The sequence below is a fragment of the Gambusia affinis genome, linkage group LG16 (assembly GCF_019740435.1).
Source record: "Gambusia affinis linkage group LG16, SWU_Gaff_1.0, whole genome shotgun sequence".
NCBI lineage: Eukaryota > Metazoa > Chordata > Actinopteri > Cyprinodontiformes > Poeciliidae > Gambusia > Gambusia affinis.
Window position 1 is genome coordinate 11,926,450 of NC_057883.1, and position 23,147 is coordinate 11,949,596.

General features: G+C 39.0%; 1 protein-coding gene across 2 annotated transcripts in view; it reads left to right on the forward strand.

Moving 5' to 3' along the window:
• The first annotated feature begins 725 nt into the window (after positions 1 to 725).
• The window catches only part of rock2a (rho-associated, coiled-coil containing protein kinase 2a), a 36,486-nt gene continuing 14,064 nt past the window's right edge, over positions 726 to 23,147 (forward strand). For both annotated transcript variants that reach the window (XR_006373266.1, XM_044143737.1), the window contains exons 1-10: positions 726 to 1,553; positions 16,417 to 16,498; positions 16,589 to 16,689; positions 18,297 to 18,434; positions 18,547 to 18,807; positions 19,871 to 20,015; positions 20,100 to 20,238; positions 20,335 to 20,426; positions 20,530 to 20,689; positions 20,789 to 20,843. Coding sequence is in view for 1 of the 2 variants with exons in the window: in XM_044143737.1 (XP_043999672.1) it covers positions 1,455 to 1,553; positions 16,417 to 16,498; positions 16,589 to 16,689; positions 18,297 to 18,434; positions 18,547 to 18,807; positions 19,871 to 20,015; positions 20,100 to 20,238; positions 20,335 to 20,426; positions 20,530 to 20,689; positions 20,789 to 20,843 (1,272 nt within the window). In the remaining variant the exon portion in view is untranslated. The remainder of the gene's footprint in view (positions 1,554 to 16,416; positions 16,499 to 16,588; positions 16,690 to 18,296; positions 18,435 to 18,546; positions 18,808 to 19,870; positions 20,016 to 20,099; positions 20,239 to 20,334; positions 20,427 to 20,529; positions 20,690 to 20,788; positions 20,844 to 23,147) is intronic.

Here is a 23,147-nt window from a genome sequence, read left to right on the forward strand (position 1 = left end):
AGTAAGCTTGTCAGTTTGTTTGCATTTTAAATTTAAATGTTAAACATTTTAAAATCTTTTAATTTATTTATAGTGCAACACCCATCCATTCTCCTTATCTCTTGTGGGGTCACAAGGGATAGGCATGTTGCTATCTCCAGCGGTCAAAGGGCAATATGTGGAATGGAACATGGACAGATTAAATCAAATTTAAACGTATTCCCATTCTAAGTAAAAGGTTAAAATCTATGGCTGTGTTAGATTTCAAACATTTTTAGAGGAGCTGAACAATTAGCTGTTCGTTTCCTTGGACCTTTTCCACTAGCGCCTACTCTAGCAGCTCATGCATCTTTCTGTATATTATCATCACCATTCAATTGATCAGTAATAAGGTAACCACGGTATTGAATCTGTTTGTAACAAAAGTTTAAACACTTCTCTAAAAATAATCTCTTTCATTATTGTGGCATTGTTTTAACCCTAACCAAGCTAAAAATGAATAGTTATTCTAAACTAATATTAAACAGTAAACAAAAGGACTCTGTTCTTATGCTACATTTAAATGTCTGGTCACGGTGAAATTAGTTTTGCCCTGTCGTTTAAATTTTACAATGAGGAAACTGTTTCTGTTCGTTCTGCATTCTGTTAAGAGAGGCTCAAAATACTCCATTCATATTGGCGGACGGGGCAGAGAGGCTTATGGGAAATTGAGTCATTTTTGTTGATGTCAGGGGGAGGAGAGATACTTCGACTTCAGTAGATGCAAAGTGTGCTAGAAGGAGGGCTTCTCTCTGTGGATAAGACTCCAAACTTTCCTCCCCTCTGTGTCCATCCCTGTAGCCGTGTTTGAGTCGAGGAGAGGAGGAGGAGAAGGAGGAGGAGGTGGGAAGAGGAGGAGGATAAACGAGAAAATGCTTGAAGAATTTCAGACGGGGAAGTGTTGTTCACCAGAGAACGGACATAACAGCCGCTTTTCGGGTGACTTGTGACAGCGGCGCGGACAAACTGCGACTCGGACGGTGTTGAATGGCGGAATTTTCCTCCAAAGTCGGGATTTCCAAGCGGTCGAAACCCACAGAGGGAGGAAAGAAGCTAGGGGGAGGCGCTGAGAAAACGCCCTGCTGCCTGTTGCTATCTCCAAATTCAAACTTTCAAACCGAGTTGAGGGAAAAATGCATCTTTCACTTAACGGGAGGTGAAAACTCAACACCGTTGTCGTAAAAACAGTCGAAACTAGCTTAGTCGCTAGTTTTGGAGAACTCATTTTGGGAATATTTTAACTCATTTTTGCTTTACATTTTTTGGTCAGTATTCCAGTTGTTTGGAGCTATTTGGGTGGGCTGAGAGCCCAAAGGCTGCTCCTCCAGGCCTCCGGCCGTTAGCCAGGAACAAAAGAGGGGCTCCCATGTAAGCTCCACACAGTTCAGGGGGGAAACTTTCGTATTAATCCCAGAGAAACTTTGTTTTAATCAGCCATGTCGCTGGGCGCCGAGAAGAGGATGGAAAACCGGCTGAAGAGGCTGGAGGACATGATCAGAGACCCCAGATCAGCCATAAACCTGGAAAGTTTGCTGGTAAGTCTGCTTGGATGATTTATTAATGATGGTGTCTGCAACCTAAAACGCACATATGCACACTTTTGGCAGTGAACACCTCTGAGAAATCGGACACCTTGATGTAATGTTCACCTTTAATAAAGGCACGGTTAGAAGGAGACCGTGGATGCACTTCAGACAGGCCTGATTAATAGTTAAGACGCAGAGCAGACAGTGCAGTTTGGGGCTCTTTGAAGCGTGTCTGCAGATTAGGATTAACTGCAGGAGAATGTCCCTGCTGGAGTGTTCTCTGGGACTAATATTTCCGGCCAAAACTCCCGCCTGTACCCCTGTTATGTCTGCACATGAGGTTAACAACCGGTTGCACACTGTAAAACCAGTTCTCTTTTGGAGCTTGCTTTGTTTACAGTTGTCAAAATATTCCATCATCAACATATTTGTCATTGACATTATTTATTTATTTTGATAAAGGAATAGACAAAGTTATTATTGTGAGACCAAAATAAACAGTCCTTGGGTTCTAGAGTTGTATTTTTTTGTGTGTGGACAAAATAAAGGTGTGTGTTTATGCATAAATGAATGGTTGTCCTTTTAGTCTCTGACAGCCTGTCCAGTTGTATCCACTGTCAGCTAAAGATGGAAACCTTCTAAACATGGCATACCTGTTCTGTCTTTTTCTAACTATCCTGCCAATGAACTTTAACCTTTAAAATGCAAACTGAGATCTGTAAAGTCTATGAAGTATATTCTCACTTCTCTGAGCCTTTCACACTCTGACCTTGCTGGGACGACTGGCAACTGGCAAATGTGTTTCTCTTGTGGCCAGCATTTTTCTCTGGAGAATGATGCCGTTCCAATAGTTTGTAATTGTTCCCGGATTATTAAGTAGTAACAGTTGTTTCTCTGAGGCAGAGGTCTCAAACCTCATACCAATGACAGGCCGGTGTCCTGCAACATGTAGGTATGTCCCTGGTCCAACACTCTGGTGAAATTGTCCAATCATTGAATCTGGGCTGGATTAAGAAGAGTGTGTCATGATGACGACTATGCAAAACTGAATGAATTGCCACACAGCATCAAAAAGCAATTTGTGCTGTTGACACAGATCTATCCATTTGATGGAGAACATGTTTCCTTTCTGCCATCTTCCCTGTCATCTTAGTCCTCCTCAAATTTCCCACATTTTGTCACTTTAGCAGCTCTTTAAAAAGCTTTTATTTTACAGAGGTAAAATTCTAAGGCAAACCTTAGAATAACAGAAATTCTATAATTTTTCATGAAATGAGGTCACTAGGAACTGCTTTTAGTCTTAAGATTGTACGGGCCCTGCTCATTTGACTCGGGTGTGTTGAAACAGAGACGCAGTTAAAAGTTTCAGGACTTTGGCGCTCAACCTGCTCTAAGGTCGCCACTGATGTTTTTTCCACCTTGAAGATGTGTTATCACTCACCTGTTTGTTCAAAATGTTTTCTTTTCCAGAGGTGGTCACACATCATTTAATCAAGTGGTTTGTTTAGCAGCACCTGGCTGCTATGTTCCCTCTTAAATCCTCTAAAAGCAGAAAGGCTGGGCTTTGATGTTTGCACAGCTTTTTTTTTATTTTAGCTTAATCTTTGTTTAATAAATGGACCGTGTGGAATCTGTTGTTTTTGTGCATTTGAAGTTGGATTTAAATCATTTCAGCACCTGGTAAAGACCAAATGATCTGTTTACTGCAAAGAAAGAGACACTGGAAGGCTGTCAGTAGAGTGAGCAGGGAGCTGCATCCAAACAAATGATGCCCAAAGTTTGCACAAGGGGAAGGTTAATCTGAGATGCTTTTCATGTTAGTGTATGTTAAACTCTAGAATTGAAAGAGGGTGTACTCTCTTTTTTGTTTTTTTGTCATGACTACTTATAATAAAATAGCGGACCCTTCGATGTGCCTGAAAATGTTATGTTTTTTTAAGTAAATTATTATTTGGGGAAAAAAAATAGAGTTGCATATTTATGTGATTTAATGTTTTGTTTTTCTTCTCGTAACAATTTTTAGCCATTATTACTTTTCATTTAGCATTGAGTACTGTGAAAATTCCACTTTTGAGACATTCTGAAGCCTGTATGTCTAAGAAACAAAATATTGGAAGTATCTGAAATATTCTGAGCCTGTACAGTGATGCTACTTGGGTTGGAAAAGAGTCATTCATAACTCTGACGCGTAATTGTGTCAGAAGAAGTGCAGCTGGACCTGGTGAGTTCTCACTTGCATACAGTTGTGGAAAAAAAAATCATTTCCATTACTGAAGTGTGTGTCTGTGTGTGTGTATATATAATAACTTTAGGCTTAAATGGGAAAGGAAGATCTTCCCTAAACAATTTCTTGTTCCAGTTGGTTATGAACAATTTTCCATGGGATTTAAGAACCTTAAAGATGAGGGGAAACATGTACTTGAAGTGTTTTGTTGTGCTTTAGTGTTTTTTTTTTTCTCCATGGGTTTTGGATTGTAGCAACAATGATACATTCAGCAGCAGTTTTGATATGATTATTTTGCATAGGTTACATGTTTTTTTGGTCCTTTCTGCTTTATATGTTGTGCAACAAGTAGAACTAACCTATCTTTGAGTGAGAGGCAGGGCACAGCTTTTACAAGTCGCCAGTTCATTACAGGTCAACACAGAGACACAAGACAAACATGTACAAACACACACTTGGTAGGTAATTATTAGAGTTCTGGGCTACTTAATAGCAAGTTTTGAGTATTTAGGTATGCATTACTTACAATCACAAGAAAATGGTGCAAAGCAGATCCTTCAGTGCAGGACTGGAGAAAAATTGTGATTAAGATTAATGTAATTAAACGGTTGACCCGTAAGGTAAGGACTCAAGATGAACATTGTCAAAAAACTGTTATCAGAATTGATAACAAGAGAGCAAACTAAAGACATGTGGCAATCCACTATTTTCTTTTTCCTTCAGGGATTGTTTCGCTTTGTCCTCTTTACATATTTTTCAAAAGAGAATGATAAGATGCTAAAAAAGAACAGGAAAGACAAAAACACTACAAAAATTGCATCAGAGCATCCCAGTACTATTATTAAATGCCCGTTTGCATAAATAGGTCTTATCTACTGAATAAACAGTAATGAACACTGAGAAAATTCTGAAGGAAAGATGTTTTTACTGAACTGCTGTATGAATTTTCAGAAGTATTTAAATTATAAAAAGAACTGGCTTGACTATTAACGTGCATAAATGCATTTCCTTGTTTTATTTAAACAGACCAGTACAATTTAGAGATCCAGAAACCCATTTTTACTGCAAAATAAGTTAGTCCCAATACATTTGTGTTAAGTCTTTTGAGACTCAATAGATCAACCTTATGAAAAAGATACTTTTTACTGTTAAGAAAAATGAATGGGAAAATTTAGAATTTGGGGTCAAAAGGAATTTCAGATGGCCTTATTGCTTTCTTGCAGCTGTCTAAAAATAGTTTGTGAAAAAACTCAAACATTTGTTGGGTCATTATTAAAAAGGAAACCTCTCTAAACCCCTTTAATAAGTATAATCTTGCTCCCCCTGAAAGCCTCATCTTGATTCCCTCACTATGACCCAGTACTGGTCTCCCCAACAAACGTCTACCAAAGAAATTACTCAGTTCCGGTTGTGTTTACATCCTGGACACGGAGGTGTAGAGAGAGGAGATGGAGAAGGAAGCATGCGTAGGAGAAAACAGGCTACAGTTTTCCATTTTTAGCCACCACTTTGTCGCTGGGTTCAAGACGTTTTATTGTCCAGGGTGAGCTTCAGACACACAGAGAGCTCAGGCAGGCGCTCATGCAGGTCGAATAAAAACATACATACTTGAAGTGCCTTGATAATTGTTCATAACCTCAGCCCCTGCTATTGTAGCTTAGCAACAGCTAAAAAAAGAAATTCACTGGAAGAAGCTGAACTGTTGACTTTTCGTTGGTCTTCTCAGTTACTGCTCAGCAAAACAAAGTCAGTAATTTGCTTCAGGTTTCTGCTTATAAGTCGGTGTGTAGGAGGATGTGTTCAGATGCTGCCAAGCAGCTGGCTCTCCTGAGAAAGCGGGCCGATAGGAATCTGCAGAAACTGTCACTTTCCTTATGTACAGCTCATGGAGAACAGATTTTCTCATCTGTTTAGAAAGTTGCTTCTCTTTGCATTCCTGATCCTGAAGTCTCAGGTACCTTCCCCTCATGTAAACTCTGATCATTATTCGACTGCTGATTGTATTGCTAGACTGGAGAGCCATGTTTCAGGGCAAGCAAAAGAAGAGACGATTTGAAGTAAAAGAAAAAAAAGATAAAATAAAATTGAACACTTGATTGCAAGCTATGTTGCTTTCCTGACGTCCTTAAAGAAATGACCTCAGTGAGTAAATAGTTGGCAGCTGAACATGCGGCTCAAAGTCCCTACGAATGGCCGCACTTTCCCTCTTTCGCTTTCTAACCATGTCACTTTCTCCCTGCCTCTCTAAAGGCTCAGTAGACCCTCTTCAGGTACTTCTACTGTAGCTCCAATTCAGTGTGTTTCAACTTGGCTGCAGGCCTAGTGTGTCTAGATTATCTCATAAACAAAGTGTAAGTTTTTATGGACCATATTAATGCATTGGAGGTAGTGTGATGTTCTGCCACTCGTTTAGTTTGTATCTTTCCCCGTGGTCAATTTCTTGTTCCTACCCTTTGCTGCTGCGCCTTTCGCTCAACATCTTCAATCCCTTTGTTTTCCCTTATTGCATTGCTTCCCCTCCATGCTTTGAACTCATAAGTGTTGCTCTGTCTATGCAGAAGACGTTGGAGGCCCAGCTCATCCTGTTCTCAGAGTCGAGCTTAAAATCTGCTTCATCTCTGGAGTGTAGTTGACTTGCTCTCAAGTCTAAGCTTCAGAGTGCTTGCTGGAAAGAAACACTGCCTTATAAGGCACTGGGGGACGGTGGCCACAGTCAGGTTTTTTTTTTTTTTTCCTTTTCTTGAAAACAAACCAGTCTCTCTGCTACACACCTCCTTTGGTGAGATTCTAAGCATTTTGCATGGTCTTTTTTTAGGTTTTGCTCCACTGCAGTGAAAGATACAGAGCATCGTGAAGTCACGTATTGCTAAGCTGCTCTTGGCATCTTGGGATTCTTTTTAAAGACTTGTGTCAATATAGGAAGTGCAACTATTATAATCTTTTTTTGAGAAGTGGCGTGGTCTCTATTCTGTCTTGGAAAATGTGGAATTTTATTTTAATATTTCTCGCTTTTGGTTAAGAATGAAAAAAGTAGGAAGGAAGAATTATACTTTAGATTGATTATATGTGTATCATATAGAGACCATTATTTGTTCTTTGACGGATACGTTTACCCATTTGCAAATGCACACACACGCAAACGCACATGTTTATGTGGCTATCTTTGTGGGGACTTTCCATTGACTTCCATTCATTTCTACAGTCTAAACCTTACTCTTATCCCAACCCTATTCCTAACCATTACATGCCTAACCCTAATCAAAACTCAATTCACACCTTAGTCCTAAATCTAACCACTGACCCAAAAACAGTGTTTCCCCTTGTGGGAACCAGGTTTCCGTCCCCACAAGGAGTAGTTGGTCCCCACAAAAAGCCTCTAAATGTCTTAGCTAGGTATTTTCCATGTCTGGCATCTTACTGAGAAGCAGAATTTTTGCACACATGAAGCCTTCAACATGGCATGCTGCTTCCAGATCTATTATTACATAACTGGCTCTGGTTCATCAAAAGCAAGCCATCTGCCTCCCAAGTTACAATCTTTATAACCTAACTAAGCACTTTCCAAGGATATCTCGGGATATCCAGGGAAGGAGAACATATCTCCACAAGTTAAATGTATCTCAAATGTATGAGTTTATTTTTGTTTTTCTTGCTTTTGATTTTCTCAAACTGATCATACCTAGGCTCTGAAGCCTGAGCATATGAATCATATAAATAAGGTTGTCACATTATTGGAAAGCATGTGATATGAGAAAATTTTAGTGAATGTTGCAAAAATGATATGACTTGCAATAAATATATAATGTGTAGCTTCTTAACTTCTTTGATAACTAAAGCTTCCACTTTAGTGTCTTAAACATTTTTAGCTTTACTAAATGAAAGACATAAAATATATTCCTACCACATACAACCTGAATGCAGGGTAATTAAATAACAAGCTAATATTTATGGCTGTCTGGCTGTTCTTTGTAATATTGTTATTGCATACACTTTTCAGGCGGATAACAATTCTTATGAGTAAATAAGATACCTGAACTTTTGATTAGCGACCTGCCAGGTACAGACTGAATTCAGACTACAACCTGACCATTCAATACTCCTTCAGTCTCCCAGCAACCAGCACAGCCATGGCTATGTTCACTATTAGTTGCGTTCATCCATGAACCTGAGCTGGACAAGTGGTGGTCTTATGTTTGCTAAGAGCCGTTTAGCTGTCCAGAATATGTTTGTTGTTGTTTTTTTTTTCCATTTGGGGATTGTTTAATATCAGTTTTCTCAACAGCTTCCTTTACTGCCATCACTATGGATAGTGCATGCAAAAGACTGTTGTTGCTGGTAACTTTGTTTTTACAATGCGGTAGTGGTCTGTCAAATCTCACAGTTTCTGTTTGGGAAACAGGAAAATTGTAATAGATAGTGTTGCAAAATGTACATTTTCCAATGCCTACCAGATATTGATTTCAGCCAATTATGATTTCTCTTTTAGAACTGTAGTGTAAGAAGCTGTAGGAACATTATTTAAAGTACTTTCTTGTTTAGCCTCTGTTGTGAGCAGCCTATGGGTATTCATATTTGGAGTCAAGGTTAGGGAACCTTTACTTTTAGGGGCACGCCGCTTTTCTTTCTTTTGGGAGATTAGTGATCGGCTGACACTTGCATGTGAAGCCGATCTTATCCTCCAATCTTATGTACCTATGCAAAGATTTAAATATCAACATCTGTCCTCTTATGCTGTCCCATGAGAGAGGTTTGACTGATAGATTGGCCCACCAGGTCATGTGTGCACATGTACAGTAGATAATAGTCAACAGGTGACAATTGTTGACAATTGTTGCCAACTCTGCAACTTTCTTGCTTTATTTAGCGATATTTCAGACTAAAAAAGTTGGTACTGGCCAAAATTGGAGGCGGCAGGTCAAGTTTTTTAAAGATCAGAATTAGCCAGAAAACTGCATCCCTGGTTACTTTTAAATGATGTTTTGCTATTTTCTAAAATGACAATGATTCCTTACTTGACATTTCCAAGTGGCTTTTCATAGTTTTATCATTTTATGCTGTGGTACAGAGATAGCATTAACAGTACTATAATTCTCTATTTATTACCTCAAGAATGTGTCTTTGTTTTCTCAGATTTGTCATTTCCAGAAGGTGGCTACCTTTTTCAAATCCATCCAGTTCCTTGACAGGCCAAAGTTGAAAACTGCGAAGAATTTTTAATTGTGTTTATCCTTCCTGGTGTCTGTGGAAACTCTTCCTCTCCTTTTCTCTCTTGCATCCTGAATAAACTGCAGCCATAATTTCTTTTTTTATGGCTTACTTCATATTTACACACCACTGAGACAAGCTCTCTTTTACTCTTCTATCTTGCAGCAACACCTTAATCTCTGAAGAGTGTTTACTGATTGGAAAAACATCTGGCTCTTTTTTTTTAAAATTTGTTTTAGTCTCTTTGTTTTAAATTATGGTAATTTGTTCAAATAACATAATTTGTATTAAAACAATATTTCATGAAAACTTTTTGCTTGTTGTAGCAATTAATTTGAAAACATCCCCAGCCACAACAATTCCTGACTGCACTGTTCCCAATCACTGCATATCTCACCTTCTGGTTTGTACCATCTTGAAGAGTTTGATACCCGAGTCTTATTTTTAGTTTAAAATGGGAGAGAAGAGCGCAGAGGAGAACAGAAGGCTCCCACGCATTCACATCACTTTATCCATCTGGCCTCTGTTTTATCTCTCCATCACAAACCAATGGTGAAACACAACCTCCTACACACACTCATGTACTGATTCAGGGACTTTTGCATTCATTTTCACAAGCAGATGCATTATTCTGTTGATCTTAGCGACAACGGGCAGCATTGTGTGCAGTCAGCAGCAGCATTCGAACAATACAATGCATTACCAAACAGCTTTGGATTGTCAGTCAGTTCACAGTTTCCTTTAACGAACCCAAACAAGAACACTTGTGTGTGCTCTGTCGAGCTCACTGCTGCACTGTTGAATCTGGCAGTCATACTTCAAATAGTCTGTGGAAGTACAAACATTTATATAAAAATTTAGCCATGTTCATCCCTAATGATTAAAACTGAAATCAAGCCCAGTTGTATCGTTCCACTAGTCTGAGTGGTTTCTATTTTAAAACCATTTTCTGGCCTAAGTACTGTCACAAAACATCTGAAATTATACTTAGAAAATATTAGATTTTAAAATCAGTAGATTAATTTGATGTAATTGTATAACTTCCTGAGATTAAAAGTATTCTGCAGAATATGTTGATTATTATGTAATCAAAAACATGCATATCTGCAAAAGCTTTTGGAGTGAAAAAAGTTGGTTTGGTGCTTCAGTTTTTGTGAATAGTACAGTTTATAGAGTTGTGTGGAATAATAGAATGAGAATTAGATCTTTACAAAAACTTTTTTATATTTTAGCTTAAGATATTAAAATGTTAAAATAAGATAAAAATCCTAGCTTAATTTTAGTACAACCACATCACCAGCCAATTAAAGTCTTAACATTTTTAGCAAACTGATATCTGCTGTCAAAGACATGCTTAGAAGTCATTTTTGTCTTATTTTGTTAGAAATGAATACCTCCAAAACAAGCAGTTGTCCACATTTAGTATAAATGTGAAGAAAACTGCAGCTTAAGAAGTTTTCTGAATTCTTGAGAACTGCACCGAGGGACGTTCATTTGAAGTGATGAAGGCCAAGATTGATCTCCAGGGTATCTCGTTCTGAGTACTGAACTTCAGAATAACATTGCCACCCATGCAGATATTGTTCATTATTGGCAGACGGTGCTTTTAATTTGATTACGTATTAAAGTGAAGACCCTTGGACACCAGCCATCCCTGCAAACAAGTCACTCTGGTCCAAGACAAACACCAGTCACTTACTGAAGTTTTGCTGACCGTTCAAGGATGGACAGCACAAGATTTGATTAGTCATTTTATATGATGAATCCTCTCTCTGATTGTTTGGGATATTTTGTAAATCATTTGTGAAGAGAGGAAAAGATGAAAGCTAAAATGAGTCCTGTGTGATGCCAATAGTTATGCAGCCTGATACAATCCATGTGTGGGGTTCCTTCTCATCCAAAGGAGTGGGCTTCCTCCCAGCTCAAAACAGCCACAGAGATAGAGTAGGATCAAGAAGGGCTTCTTCCAACAATCCAGGAGCAGTTTAGTAATAATCAATGTATTTGTCAGTTCAGTCTCTGGAGGCAAAGGTGATACCACAGTGGCCCAAAGGTCAGAAAATTGCCAATTCAGAGCAGTATCCAGTGTCAGATCTTAACTCCATTGAGAATCATGGTATTAAGCTGTTTATCTAATTACAGTTGGATAAACAGAAGCATACAAACTGGCATCGACTACCAGCAGAGGAATAGTCACTATATCTCGTATTTTAGACGGCATTACAGAAGCTATGAAGAAGATGGATCAGTACTGGGAACATTTAGTCCTCCCTTAAATTTTATGTATTTAAATTTAGCAAAACGAGTCTGAGCTTAAATCATGTGGGTTACTGCTGTTGGTTTTGTCGTCCTCTAGACTCGACATCACCCACACATTTCAGGTTGCATAAGGTACTGTAAGCGTAGAGTAAGGCTGGTCAGTGTGAGCAGTTCGGGCCTGCTGCAGGAACTTGTGCGTTGTCCCCTTTCTTGCTGTTTTTTCTGGCACCTTCCTCGGCATGCTTCATAATAAAAGCGTGGGTGCCAAAAATGTGAAGGGCACAGGAGCATGGGACAGAAATCTGTCAGAGGCATGAATAAGACATGCTGTTGTTATTCCCTATGGAGACATTACTGTGCTATTTGCGAGCCCAGGATTCCTGCTTTCGGGTCTCTGTCAGAGAGTTTATTGGTCCTGCCTGGCACGGTCCCCTGGCTCTGCCCGTCTCTGCCGTTTATCTGTGTGACTATTTTTAAAATTGCTGGAATTTAATCAAAACATTTAACTTTTTTCCTCGATCCTTTTAAAGCCCAGAGCTGCTGTTTTGCCGTTCCACATGCCTGCCGATGAGACGGGTGCGGGGAGGCTGGGACGCGTAGCATGCATGGTCGGGGTGTTTTTCCTCCGTGCGTCTTCTGGTTTTAGCAACATTGCATTCCTGACTAAGAGATCCACATCATTTTTAGAGAGTGATGGAGAGTGGAAGCAGGGCGATGTCAACACAAGATTTTGTTTATAATAAGAATATAAGGTGCAAAAAAGGAGCTCTAACAAATTCCTGCCTGCCCCTTCGTTGTAGCTCCAACTTTTTCTTGTTTTGCAGCTGCTAAGCAACAGGACATAACCGAGTAGCTGGATGACAATATAACAATAGATAAACACCCACCTGAAAGACATAGACCCACTCACTCTGATAAGATATATATACTTCTGTATTAGCTCAGGGAGATACTAAGGCTGGGTTGTTAACATGCCTTCCATGAGATTTGTGACACTGTGCTGAAGGGGCTTGCTGTGTAGCTTTTAATTACTTGTATCAACAGTAATTTGTTTAAAACCTTGTGTTCTGGATAAGTAGATCACTTCCTCATGCACAGAAAGTGTCTTGTACTTGGCATTTAATTGATGAGTATAGACTAAAAAGCTTTTAGATCGTATGTAATTAATGCTAATTAGGATTTAAGGCTTCTAATTTGATGTTTACAAGTGGTTACGTCTCAGCTTGCAGTTTTTCTTTCAGACGCTGAACTTGGAGCATGCAGACTCAGATGGGTTTGCTGGTACTGTTGCACAATAAACAAAAACAAACATGGCGATCTCTGAAAACAAATCCAGGAGGAAAACCCTCGTGCCTTTCAGCTGCGGCATACTGTCGTCTGTTCTGGGGGATCCAAAGATGTTCTTGGGCTTGAAGGGAGATTTATGGTCTGGAGCTGATTCTGTGCCTTTGCCCAGTGGGACATCACCAAAAAGGCTACTGTGCATCCTCAGAATCAGAACCAAACCTGGGGAGGCAACATTCACTTTTTATTCTTCTCTAATCTGAAACAAACTTCCAGAAAACCGTTGATTCCCAATTCTTGTGCTTAACGACTCGTGTTATATTTGTACTCTGATTTCCTTTCCTTTCTTTTACTTAAAAAGTACAAACTTGAATTTGGTCAATTTAACCAATCATGTTTATTATTTAATTTTTAAAAATTTTCTTTAGGCTTTCATTTGATAAATATTGTGAGTTGAATAAGTCCAGATCCTGTCAGGAAGGTTTATTAAAGTTTAAATAGTTGAATCAGCTGTGCTCTTCTCCAGACATTAGCCAGTTATTTAATATTTATAAACGGGTACTTTGACTCAGAGGCGGCAAAATGTTCCCTGGATTCTTGTAGGCGTCTTTTCTAGTAATGCAAATCAGAGAAGCTGTTTGCAGTCATTTTCATATCCCCCACCAGCAGATTAATACCCACTCACAGATTTGTTAATCCTAATGTCTGACAGTTTCAGTTTTTCCATTCTGCTCTTACAGACATCTCTTGGATTTAACATATTGTTTTTTTTTTTTTTTATGGTTCTGGAATGGTTTGAGCGCTCTAATTTTTGTGAAGAAAGGAAGCTGATTATACCTATCGCTGCAACAGAATGTAGAGGTTAGTGGTGTTCATATTTCATCCAAAAAATAAGGTACAATTACATTAAAAATTATCACCTTTGATTTTTTTTTTTCATGCATCAAACTAATTTTGACCTCCATTTAGAGCTCCAGAAGTTAATTCTTATACAAAAAATAAGAGCTGTAAATAAAAACGTTTACACCTTATGTATTCCATGAGTTAACCGGTTGCTTGATGAGCCTGAATGCATGCTGAATTAAAATTACATCAACTTTGTTGATTTGAGAAAAAGGTTAATCATGAATGCAGAAACAATGCACTTTAAAAACCTGCTATAGATTATTTTGTTTGCTCTTAACCACAGCTGTCTGATGTCTAAACCTTATTTATGCACAATGCACCAAAAGAGGAAATTTAATACCGAGATCTCAAGTTGTTTGTCAGGTTTAGCAAAGAATTTGCACATTCCAGCACTCAGGGTGACTAACAGCCTCCATTGTTCTCAGGTGGAAGTTCCTAAAATCAAAAACATTGACTAACAGCTGGCTGATTTGTTCTTTGTCATTATTACTTTTTTGTAAGTAGCAAAAACTGTTGGTAAACTTAAGTGCAGCAGTCCTAGGAAAGTTTCAAAGGAACATTTTGTATAAAACCATCAGATTATTCTTGAGCTTAAAACGATAAACCATCAGCATTACCACTCAGCTGATCAAGAGGAAGTTTACTCTGTTTAAAACGCTTACCTCGTGAGCTAACAGTCATGAATAATTAAATTTCTGTGCATGCCTCCATTTGGAAAGCCAGACGATTTTCTGCATTTTTAACAAATATTTAGGCATTCTCTCGCTAGGAAAAACCTTGTTGTCATTTTACATCTCAGATGTTGGCATTTTCAAAAGGCGCTTTTTAGAGCCACTTTATCTGTGGCTACTTACCTTGGTAAACTATTCCAAATTATACATTCATAATACAGTTTTTTTTCTTTTTCAGCTGTAGATAAATTCTGCAGCTTCGGAGGAAATGACTTTCTAGCAGAGATCAGCTTCATGACACAGTGAAATTATCTGCGGGCCCCGGGGTGGGGTGGATCATTTCCTGTATTGCCCACACTCGTTGGGAGATCCTCGCGCATGCATGTGTGTGTGTGTGTGTGTGTGTGTGTGTGCCCGCTGACACTCGGTAACTCCCCTCCACCCCGTGTGGTGTGTGTATGTTTTTTTTGTCCTTAAATAGTAGTTTTGTGTGAGGTAAGACCTTTAATGGGGAAGTGATGCTGTGATGAGGAAACTGAGCGCTCAGCTCGGCCTACCACTAACGACTTTAGTCAAGAACAGAACGATGGAGGGAGCAAGAAGAGTGAGATAAGGAGTGAGAAAGATGAGGAAACCATATCAAAGGAAGTGAGTTGGATTTAAAGAGGGCTGTGCCACAAAGCCAAAGTATTCACAGTGCAGGGTCAAATTTGGTCCAGTTTGATTCAGCGCTTGAAACGGCAGCCATTCAGGAATGCACTGCTGCCAGAGGTTGATAGATGGCTTCCTTATTGTTACACAATGCACCGATTAGAGACCAACATCGTTCTTCTTTAATAGCGCCCCTTATTACCCGAGCTTCTGCTTCATTTCTAAAAACTTGACTTTTATGTGAAGAAGTTGCACTAAGTTGCAGACGTTTTCAGAAACTAAACTTCAGTCAGTCCCGGTGATTTTTACCTGAAGGCTGAACATTTTGAAGCTGGTGCTGCTTTTCTGCTTTTGCACCGAAAATTGAAACTACAGCTGCTCTAAATAGGAGTTCCTGTGGTGATTTACTGATTGCTGATTGTCCAGTCAATAATGACCACCACCTAACCAGTCTATTTAAAGCGCATGCCTGAAGATTTGAAGTTACTTCTACAGCTCAGTTATTCTACTTTCCAAAACTGAAAAAAAGTAAAACCTTTTTTTTCCTTGTAGCTTAGAATAAACTTTTTCTCCTTCTGTGATTTTGCGAAAGGTTGTCCAAACCACTATGTATGGGGGATTAAAAAGGTTATGATTATGATCAGAACCAATATTATTACTGGTGCACTGCTGTAAATACTTCAGCCATCCGTTTTATTGGTCGTCTTCATTAACATTTCTCAATGATCTTCAGCTTGATGCTGTCTGGAGAACACCTTAAACGGTGGGAATGAGGTGCTTATTTTATTTATTTATTTTATTTGCACTTCTCCATCCATCTTTTCATTCATGTATCTGATCCCTCTCATGCATATCGGATAGGAAAGTTTCTTTTTTCTTATGTGTTAGAATTGGATAAAAAGCAGAGAGTTCTGGAAGATTGAGTGGATAATGACTGGAGCACTTTCTTGCTAAAGAGCTTTTTTTTGATGTTTTCTAATTAGTTTGGAGTAGGTATCTGGGGCATATGGTAAATGGGGAATCGGTCCTCACTGTGTTGAGGGGACTCATCTCACTTGGACTCGACTGTTTTCAAAAGGTTATGTCAGACAATGTGCTCATTGATCAAAGACAGACTGAAGCAGGCAGATGGAGGAATTAGTCACCTTCTCCGTCTCAGCCTTGGGTTAGGTGTTTCTCTGTTTGTGTGCTCAGGGAAAAGCTGCTCAGTTTCATTCAGACCGTCGCTGATGCTGAGATGTTTCGGCGAGAAAACCGAAAATAAACTCTCAGAAGTGGCAGCAGGTGGCTGTTAGTGGTGAGTCTGAGTGAGGGGTGGCTGTTATTGGGTGAGCTCTTTCACCCAACACCTCAGCTGCAAATAAGGATGCGGTTTCCTGCAGGTGTTGTGAAGGTTCCCACACATTTAGAGCACAGAAGTGATTGGTCATGATTCGCGCTTTGCAGCATGATGTTACTTCATGTGTTCTGGTCTGTTATGTAACGGCTCAGCTGCTAATGTTTCTGTCAGCGCTGGTGAGTCACCAGGGTTTTAATAAAAACTGACAGGAGGAGGAAGATGGAGAGAAAAGTTACTGTTTAAAGACACACGTTACAGCCTGTCCTGTATATTTGTTTGCTTGTTGCTAATAGCTGCTGCCCGGCCAGTCTGATTGTTTCCCATGTTTTTCAGGATTCGATAAACGCTCTTGTCTTGGATTTAGACTACCCGGCACTACGAAAGAACAAAAACATTGAGACCTTCCTAAACAGATGTGAGTAGTTTTATAATGTCTTAATTAAAAGCCTTCAACAAAACTTCATAAAGTGACTTAATCTTTATCTTCTGTGAATATTTATTCCAGATGAGAACATTATCATGGAGCTTCGAGATCTTCAGATGAAGTCTGAAGACTTTGAAAAAGTTAAAATCATCGGGCGAGGGGCGTTTGGTGAAGTCCAGTTGGTGAGTATTGATCTGCTGAAGACATGAATAGCTTTATATTAGTTAGATTATAGAAATGTCAACCTACTGAAATTATGAATTATGTTTTACAATCTTGTTTTACATTCTGAGGATTTCCAAATAAAACCCAAATTTAAATGAAGACAGTGTAGGAAGCCAAAGTTGAAGAGAATCTTTAATCCATCATCACTTTCCATTTCATCTCTGGATAATCTAAGGATTTCACACAGTTCAGATAAACTTGGAAAACTGAAAATAGAGCATGGGGAAATGTTTCTTTTTCCTGATTTTAAGAGATGAGATAAGAATATAATAATGCTTAACAAATTCAGTCTTTTTTATGGATTGATTTAAATTTTTATTTGCCCTTGACTCACCACATCACATTTCAAATTCAGCATTTTCATTAGGACTAAAGGCACATTCTGGTAGGAATCGGTGTCATCTATGCAGTGAATATCACATCATGTCCGTGTCACTGATAAAGATGAATGTTTATTGGTACAGCAGACATTCTGTGCATCATAATGGCTGAAAGGTGAGGCACACAAACCACCTCCTATAACACTTATTTTTCTACTTAGGCCCTCAAAAATGTAATTGAGTGGAAAAACAATGTAAGCAAATAAACTATGGATAACAAATAAATTAGGATAATTATGTGTAGTAAATGAATAGAAAGTGCTTTAGCTACTCCTACTGGTGAAAAAAACTAGTAAGAGGGAGTGAAGTGTTCCTCAATGAGGGAGCAGGGAGCGAAGAAAGTGTAAGAATGTCAGGAGGAAGGGACATCACATGTTATAAAACTGATCAGCTATCTTTCAGTGAATATCGAATGTTCTCCAACTTCAGAAAAGTCTTGGTGTAATTGAGCCACTGAGTGCTGGAGGAAGCTTTAATTGGCTTCCAGCGAAGGAGGAGATGATGTCATGCCAATAAGAAAATTAACGCTAAAATGTCTAATTGATTCTAGTTAAACCGGAAGTCCAATTATGGCAACATGTGGGGAGGGAATAATGGTCAGTGAAAGCATCTTTGAAATGCTATCAAATAATTCTGCCATTGGAGAGTTCGTAGCAAAGTAGACATATGGGTTGAGTCGAAAATTGAGCCAAGGAGGTTTGTCACACTTGTTTGTGGAATTGGAAAAAATTTGTGAGAGTTGAGTTTTAGAGAAAGAACTGAACTCTAAACTGTGCAAGTGAACCCAAGGTCAGCCTTGACTTTAGTAACTGATAAGGAATCAAAAGACAAAAATGTATTACCAATTTTAGAGACGAGTAGCTTTTGAAGGAAAACGATACAGCTTATCTGCACTCTCACATCGATTCCTTTGAGAGCATATTATGCAGGACACACCAGCCACAGTGGGGATCTCCGGAGCTCAGACACTCTCCACAGGTCCCTTACTGCTCACAGTATTCAATGGGAACCTGGGTAGCCTGTCTGTCAGACATGACATAAAGGAAGTTGCGGTCGAGAGAGAAGGCCATGTCTCTAAGGATGGGGCTGCCACCCTTTATGACCGAGATTGTCTCATTGCCCACAAAAACCACACAGTAGCCATTGTAGACTAGTTTCAGATTGTTTTTATTGTGATTGTTCAGGTCCGACACAAACCGTCCCGGAAAGTCTACGCCATGAAGCTGCTGAGTAAGTTTGAGATGATCAAGCGCTCCGACTCGGCGTTCTTCTGGGAAGAGAGAGACATCATGGCCTTCGCCAACAGTCCCTGGGTTGTACAGGTGTGAAATATTCAACATTTTCACTTCCTTTTAATAATGTTTAAAGCTCAGATGTTTGTGGATTTGATCAAAGCAGTGTGTTCAGGATCTGTTTGATTATTTTCCTGTTTAGTTGTGCTGTGCCTTCCAAGATGAGCACTACCTCTACATGGTGATGGAGTACATGCCAGGAGGGGATCTGGTCAACCTCACCAGCACCTACGACGTTCCAGAGAAATGGGCCAAGTTCTACGCAGCAGAGGTGGTGATGGCTCTGGACTCCATCCACTCCATGGGCTTCATCCACCGCGACATCAAGCCGGACAACATGCTGCTGGACCAACACGGACACCTGAAGCTGGCTGACTTCGGGACTTGCATGAAGATGGACTCTGTGAGTCGGCTTGTTGCAGTTCACTGGCGACACTTTCTGTTCCTCCAGCTGCATCAGTCCACGGTCTTTGTAGCTCATCAGGATAATGACGCAATGAAATCAAAACAAAAGTGGTTTTGTTTTGCAAATAAGCAAGCTGAAATTAGCTGCGGCTGTTATTGTTAACCTCAGTGTTTTCTGTTTTGATTTGTACAATTTTTTAAGTTAGAAAAAGCAAATTAGTTTCATGCAGTTCTGGTATGAATTTCAAATAGAAAAGATGAAACACTTTAGGATGGGGTGATTTATGGATGATATTCCAAGCCACCTCTATTAACCTGTCATACACGGCATCTAAATACATGGGGAAATTGTTCAGTATTTACTATATTTCAGTGATTCAGTGTAAAACATAAAACTCGTATAAATTCGTCACACATTTTAAACATTTAGCTCGGTCAGTTTTGATTATTGGCTCACAGCAAATAAAACCCCCAAAATGCAATTTCTCAGAAAGGTTTTTCATTTTAATAAAGAAATATCAGCTTGGTGAATATTGTCAGTGTAGAATATATTCACTTACCACTTCTGCATGGATTATCCCTTTTATTTGGGTACATTTTTCTACCACTACCTATCTGTCTACTCAACTTTATATTCATGTCAACCTGGATACGACACTGTCAACCAGCAGCTTCTTTAGCAGTGACCTTTGGTGCCCAATCCTCTTTGGAGAGCGAATCATTGATACCCTCAGCAGTTTCCCCCATGACTTTGTAGACTGTAACAAAACGTTTTCTGTATTAAATCTTTTTTTACTGTTCCTGTGTAATATTCTAATTCACGAGGAAGTGATATTTGGTTTCCCATTTATGTAACATCATAAACAACAGAACTGTTCCATTGTTAGGACTTCAAATGTCGCTCTGTGTTTATTGTTTATTAGTTACTAGTTCCTGCCTTAAAAATTTAAATCAAAACGTTTCCACAAAAAGCAGAGAATCAAAACAACAAAAATACATGCCAGCTGTTGGATTTATCTACGATTCCCAGTTTGCTTACTCTGTTACGTTTGCTGCTGCAGACGGGGATGGTGCATTGCGACACAGCCGTCGGCACTCCAGACTACATCTCTCCAGAGGTGCTGAAGTCTCAGGGAGGAGATGGGTTTTACGGGAGGGAATGCGACTGGTGGTCCGTAGGCGTCTTCATTTTCGAGATGCTTGTGGGTGAGTGACCCCTTTCATCGACTCATTCATATCTTGAAAGGACATAAAAGTGTTTTTGTTTCATTACCACCTGCTGCCTTTCAGGTGACACTCCATTCTATGCCGACTCCTTGGTGGGAACGTACAGTAAGATCATGGACCACAAGAACTCCTTAAACTTTCCCGATGATGTGGACATCTCCAAAGATGCCAAGAGTATAATCTGTGCCTTCCTGACTGACAGGTGGGGAACAATCAATCTTTTGTCCTTATGTAAAATTTATTCCAAGTTCATCACTAATGCCAATGTTTGTTTCTTTTTTTTTCTTTTCCTTTTTAGAGACGTACGGTTGGGTAGAAATGGAGTGGAGGAAATCAAACGGCACCCGTTCTTCAAGAACGACCAGTGGACGTTTGACACCATCAGGGGCAGTACGAGTCTCAGGCTTTGCTCTCCTCTCACGCACGCAGATGTTGCAGGATAAACTTTCTTTTCCAGCACTTTTCTTTTTTTTCTCCCCTTCTTTCTAACCAGCTGTCGCCCCAGTGGTCCCGGAGCTGAGCAGCGACATAGACACCAGTAATTTCGACGAGATCGAAGACGACAAAGGCGACGTAGAAACATTCCCCACACCTAAGGCTTTTGTCGGAAATCAGCTACCGTTTGTTGGCTTCACCTACTTCAAAGAGGACCAGTAAATCCTCCTCGTTCTCTCTGATTGTCTCTAATTGTTTTAGAAACTGGCCTCCTGCTTTAACCACATGTGATTTTTGGTTCTTTTTTTCCCTTTTAGGTTGTTAATTTCTGCCAACAATTCCTCAGTGGCACATGATAACTCCAAAGGAGAGGTAAATACTGATAAATACACAATGATGGTGGTAAAGGATTTTAAATCATATGTTTGTTGTTTTTTTTAGTCTTAAGATAAACTAAACAAAACTGCTTTTACTTTTCAAGAATGGAAGAATCTTCAAAACGTGTTAACTTCTTTATAATGCTGTATACAGGCTTATCTCGATAAACTGAATATCTTATATAACAGATAATTGAAGCAGAATACCTCCTGTCATTATAATAATAATCATAATATTACAGCAGCACAACTAAGGTCTGCTCAGGCTTCTGGAAGATAAGACTAAACTTTACTCTGATAAGACTAAAGCAGAGCCGTTCAGACATTAACCTGAACTCAAACACATCATTTACAATCACCTATTATCAGCTATCAAGCACGGTGATGGAGGAGTGATAATCAGGGCAACATTATCTTGTCTGTGTATGAAAGTATGAAGTGAAATTGGAAAGAATATGTCATGAAAGATTGATACTTAAGCAGGGTTTGTTTTTTTTAATTTTTGATACATAAATAACTGTTTAATACTCTATAATTTATTAATTTATTGTTTGAAATGCTGTGAGACCCACATATTTCAAATGCAAGCCAAAAATTATGGTATTTTTCTTATTATGTCTATATTAAACACGTGTCTCTTGGCTAGAATAGAATATTCTCAAAATTAGATCACTTGAGTCAGAAAGACAAATCTTAACCCTCTAACTCTGACCCTTTGGGCTACAGTTGATAAAAATCTAACATTGAGAAGAATTTTTTGGGGGGTTTAAAAAAAAAATTTTATCCAACATCTTAATCATCAATCCTGCATCTGACAGGAAGCTAGTGAGGAATGCAGACTCTGTAAAGAATAAACTTTTTTTTTTTTTTGTGGTGAAAATAAATTTTACTGGACTGATCAAGGATGTCAAATCAAACTTTAATGGTGGATTTTAAAAAAATCTAATTGCTTTTACTCTCCCTCATATTTCAGTTTGGTTCACTAATAACTTCACAGAATTCAGTCATGGCTGGTTTTACTGACTATCTTTCTAACCCCACATATGCAGCTCTAAACAGCACAGTCCTCTGGGGATCAAAGTGCAGCCTTTATCTTGAATGTTTGAGTGCATTTCCATTGGGTGTCGTAAAAATGTTACATGGGCATTTGAAGGAAGCCAGGACTACAATGAACAGTTTATTAGAAGGTTTTATTGATGTACCTCTGCAGGTAATAAGACTGCTTTGACCTTTCATTAATGTAGCCTTTTACAAGAGGTAAATGACGAACATGAGAAGACAAATCCACTTTATCCACAGTTTTTTCCCCTTCATAAAGTTAACCACCTCTATGCCAAACACACATGGATTTTTTTGTTGCAGGAAAGGTCAAACTCAAAAGCTTCATCTGATCAAAGCACAGTTCTAGTCAAAGCCCTTGTAGCATTTAGCAGATTTCCTCTTTTTTAAATTAGTGATGGCAAGGCAGACAATGCTTGTTCCTGGCTTTCCACCCAAACAATCAGTTTGCTTGTAAATGGCATCTAATGGTTGCCATGGAGATTTGGTGACTCAAAGGTTCACCTCTTCCCTCCATTTCTCCAGTTGAGTTTTAGAAGTTGTTTTTTCTGACCTCTTCAACTTTTATTATTTATTGCTCATTGTTAATTGTAAATATTTTTTTAAGTGTTTTTGGGTTAGGAACATCATTATAAAGACGATTTAGTTAGTTTAATCCTGATCAGTGTAGATTAAAGTATTTTCTAAGTTATTAGACCAATGTCACTGTCACAGCCTAAATCCCCTAAGCGCTCGTTTTGTTTTTGTTGAGATTCACAAAGTTGTCTCTTGCCATGTTTGCCTGTCTGTAAGGCAGCTTAACAACAATCTAAATATTTCTTCTATAATATACAGATATATCTGCAGATGATAAGCAAAATGGCAAAATGGGTTGTTGTGCTTTTTGTAAATAGGCACCAGAGGAATCAAGAAAAGGACTTGATCTAAGATGGAGCCTTGAGGTATCCCACAGTTGTGCAGTAACACATCTCTAGATGAAAGATGAAAAGAAAAAAGTTTATTAAAGGATGTACCTTTCTTGCCAACACGTTGCTCTAAATTTCAGATGAGGAAGTCGCAGTTTACCGTTTGAGGTTGTTTGTATGTTTAAAAACAACAACTGGGAAACCTCAGTGTGAACATGACTGTTATTGGTGAGTTTGGTATTTGTGGGCTATACGAAAATAACTGAGTTTGGACAACAGGTCATCTTATCCTTGGAAACTCCAAAATGTTCTCCACTGTTCAGATGTTCAGACAG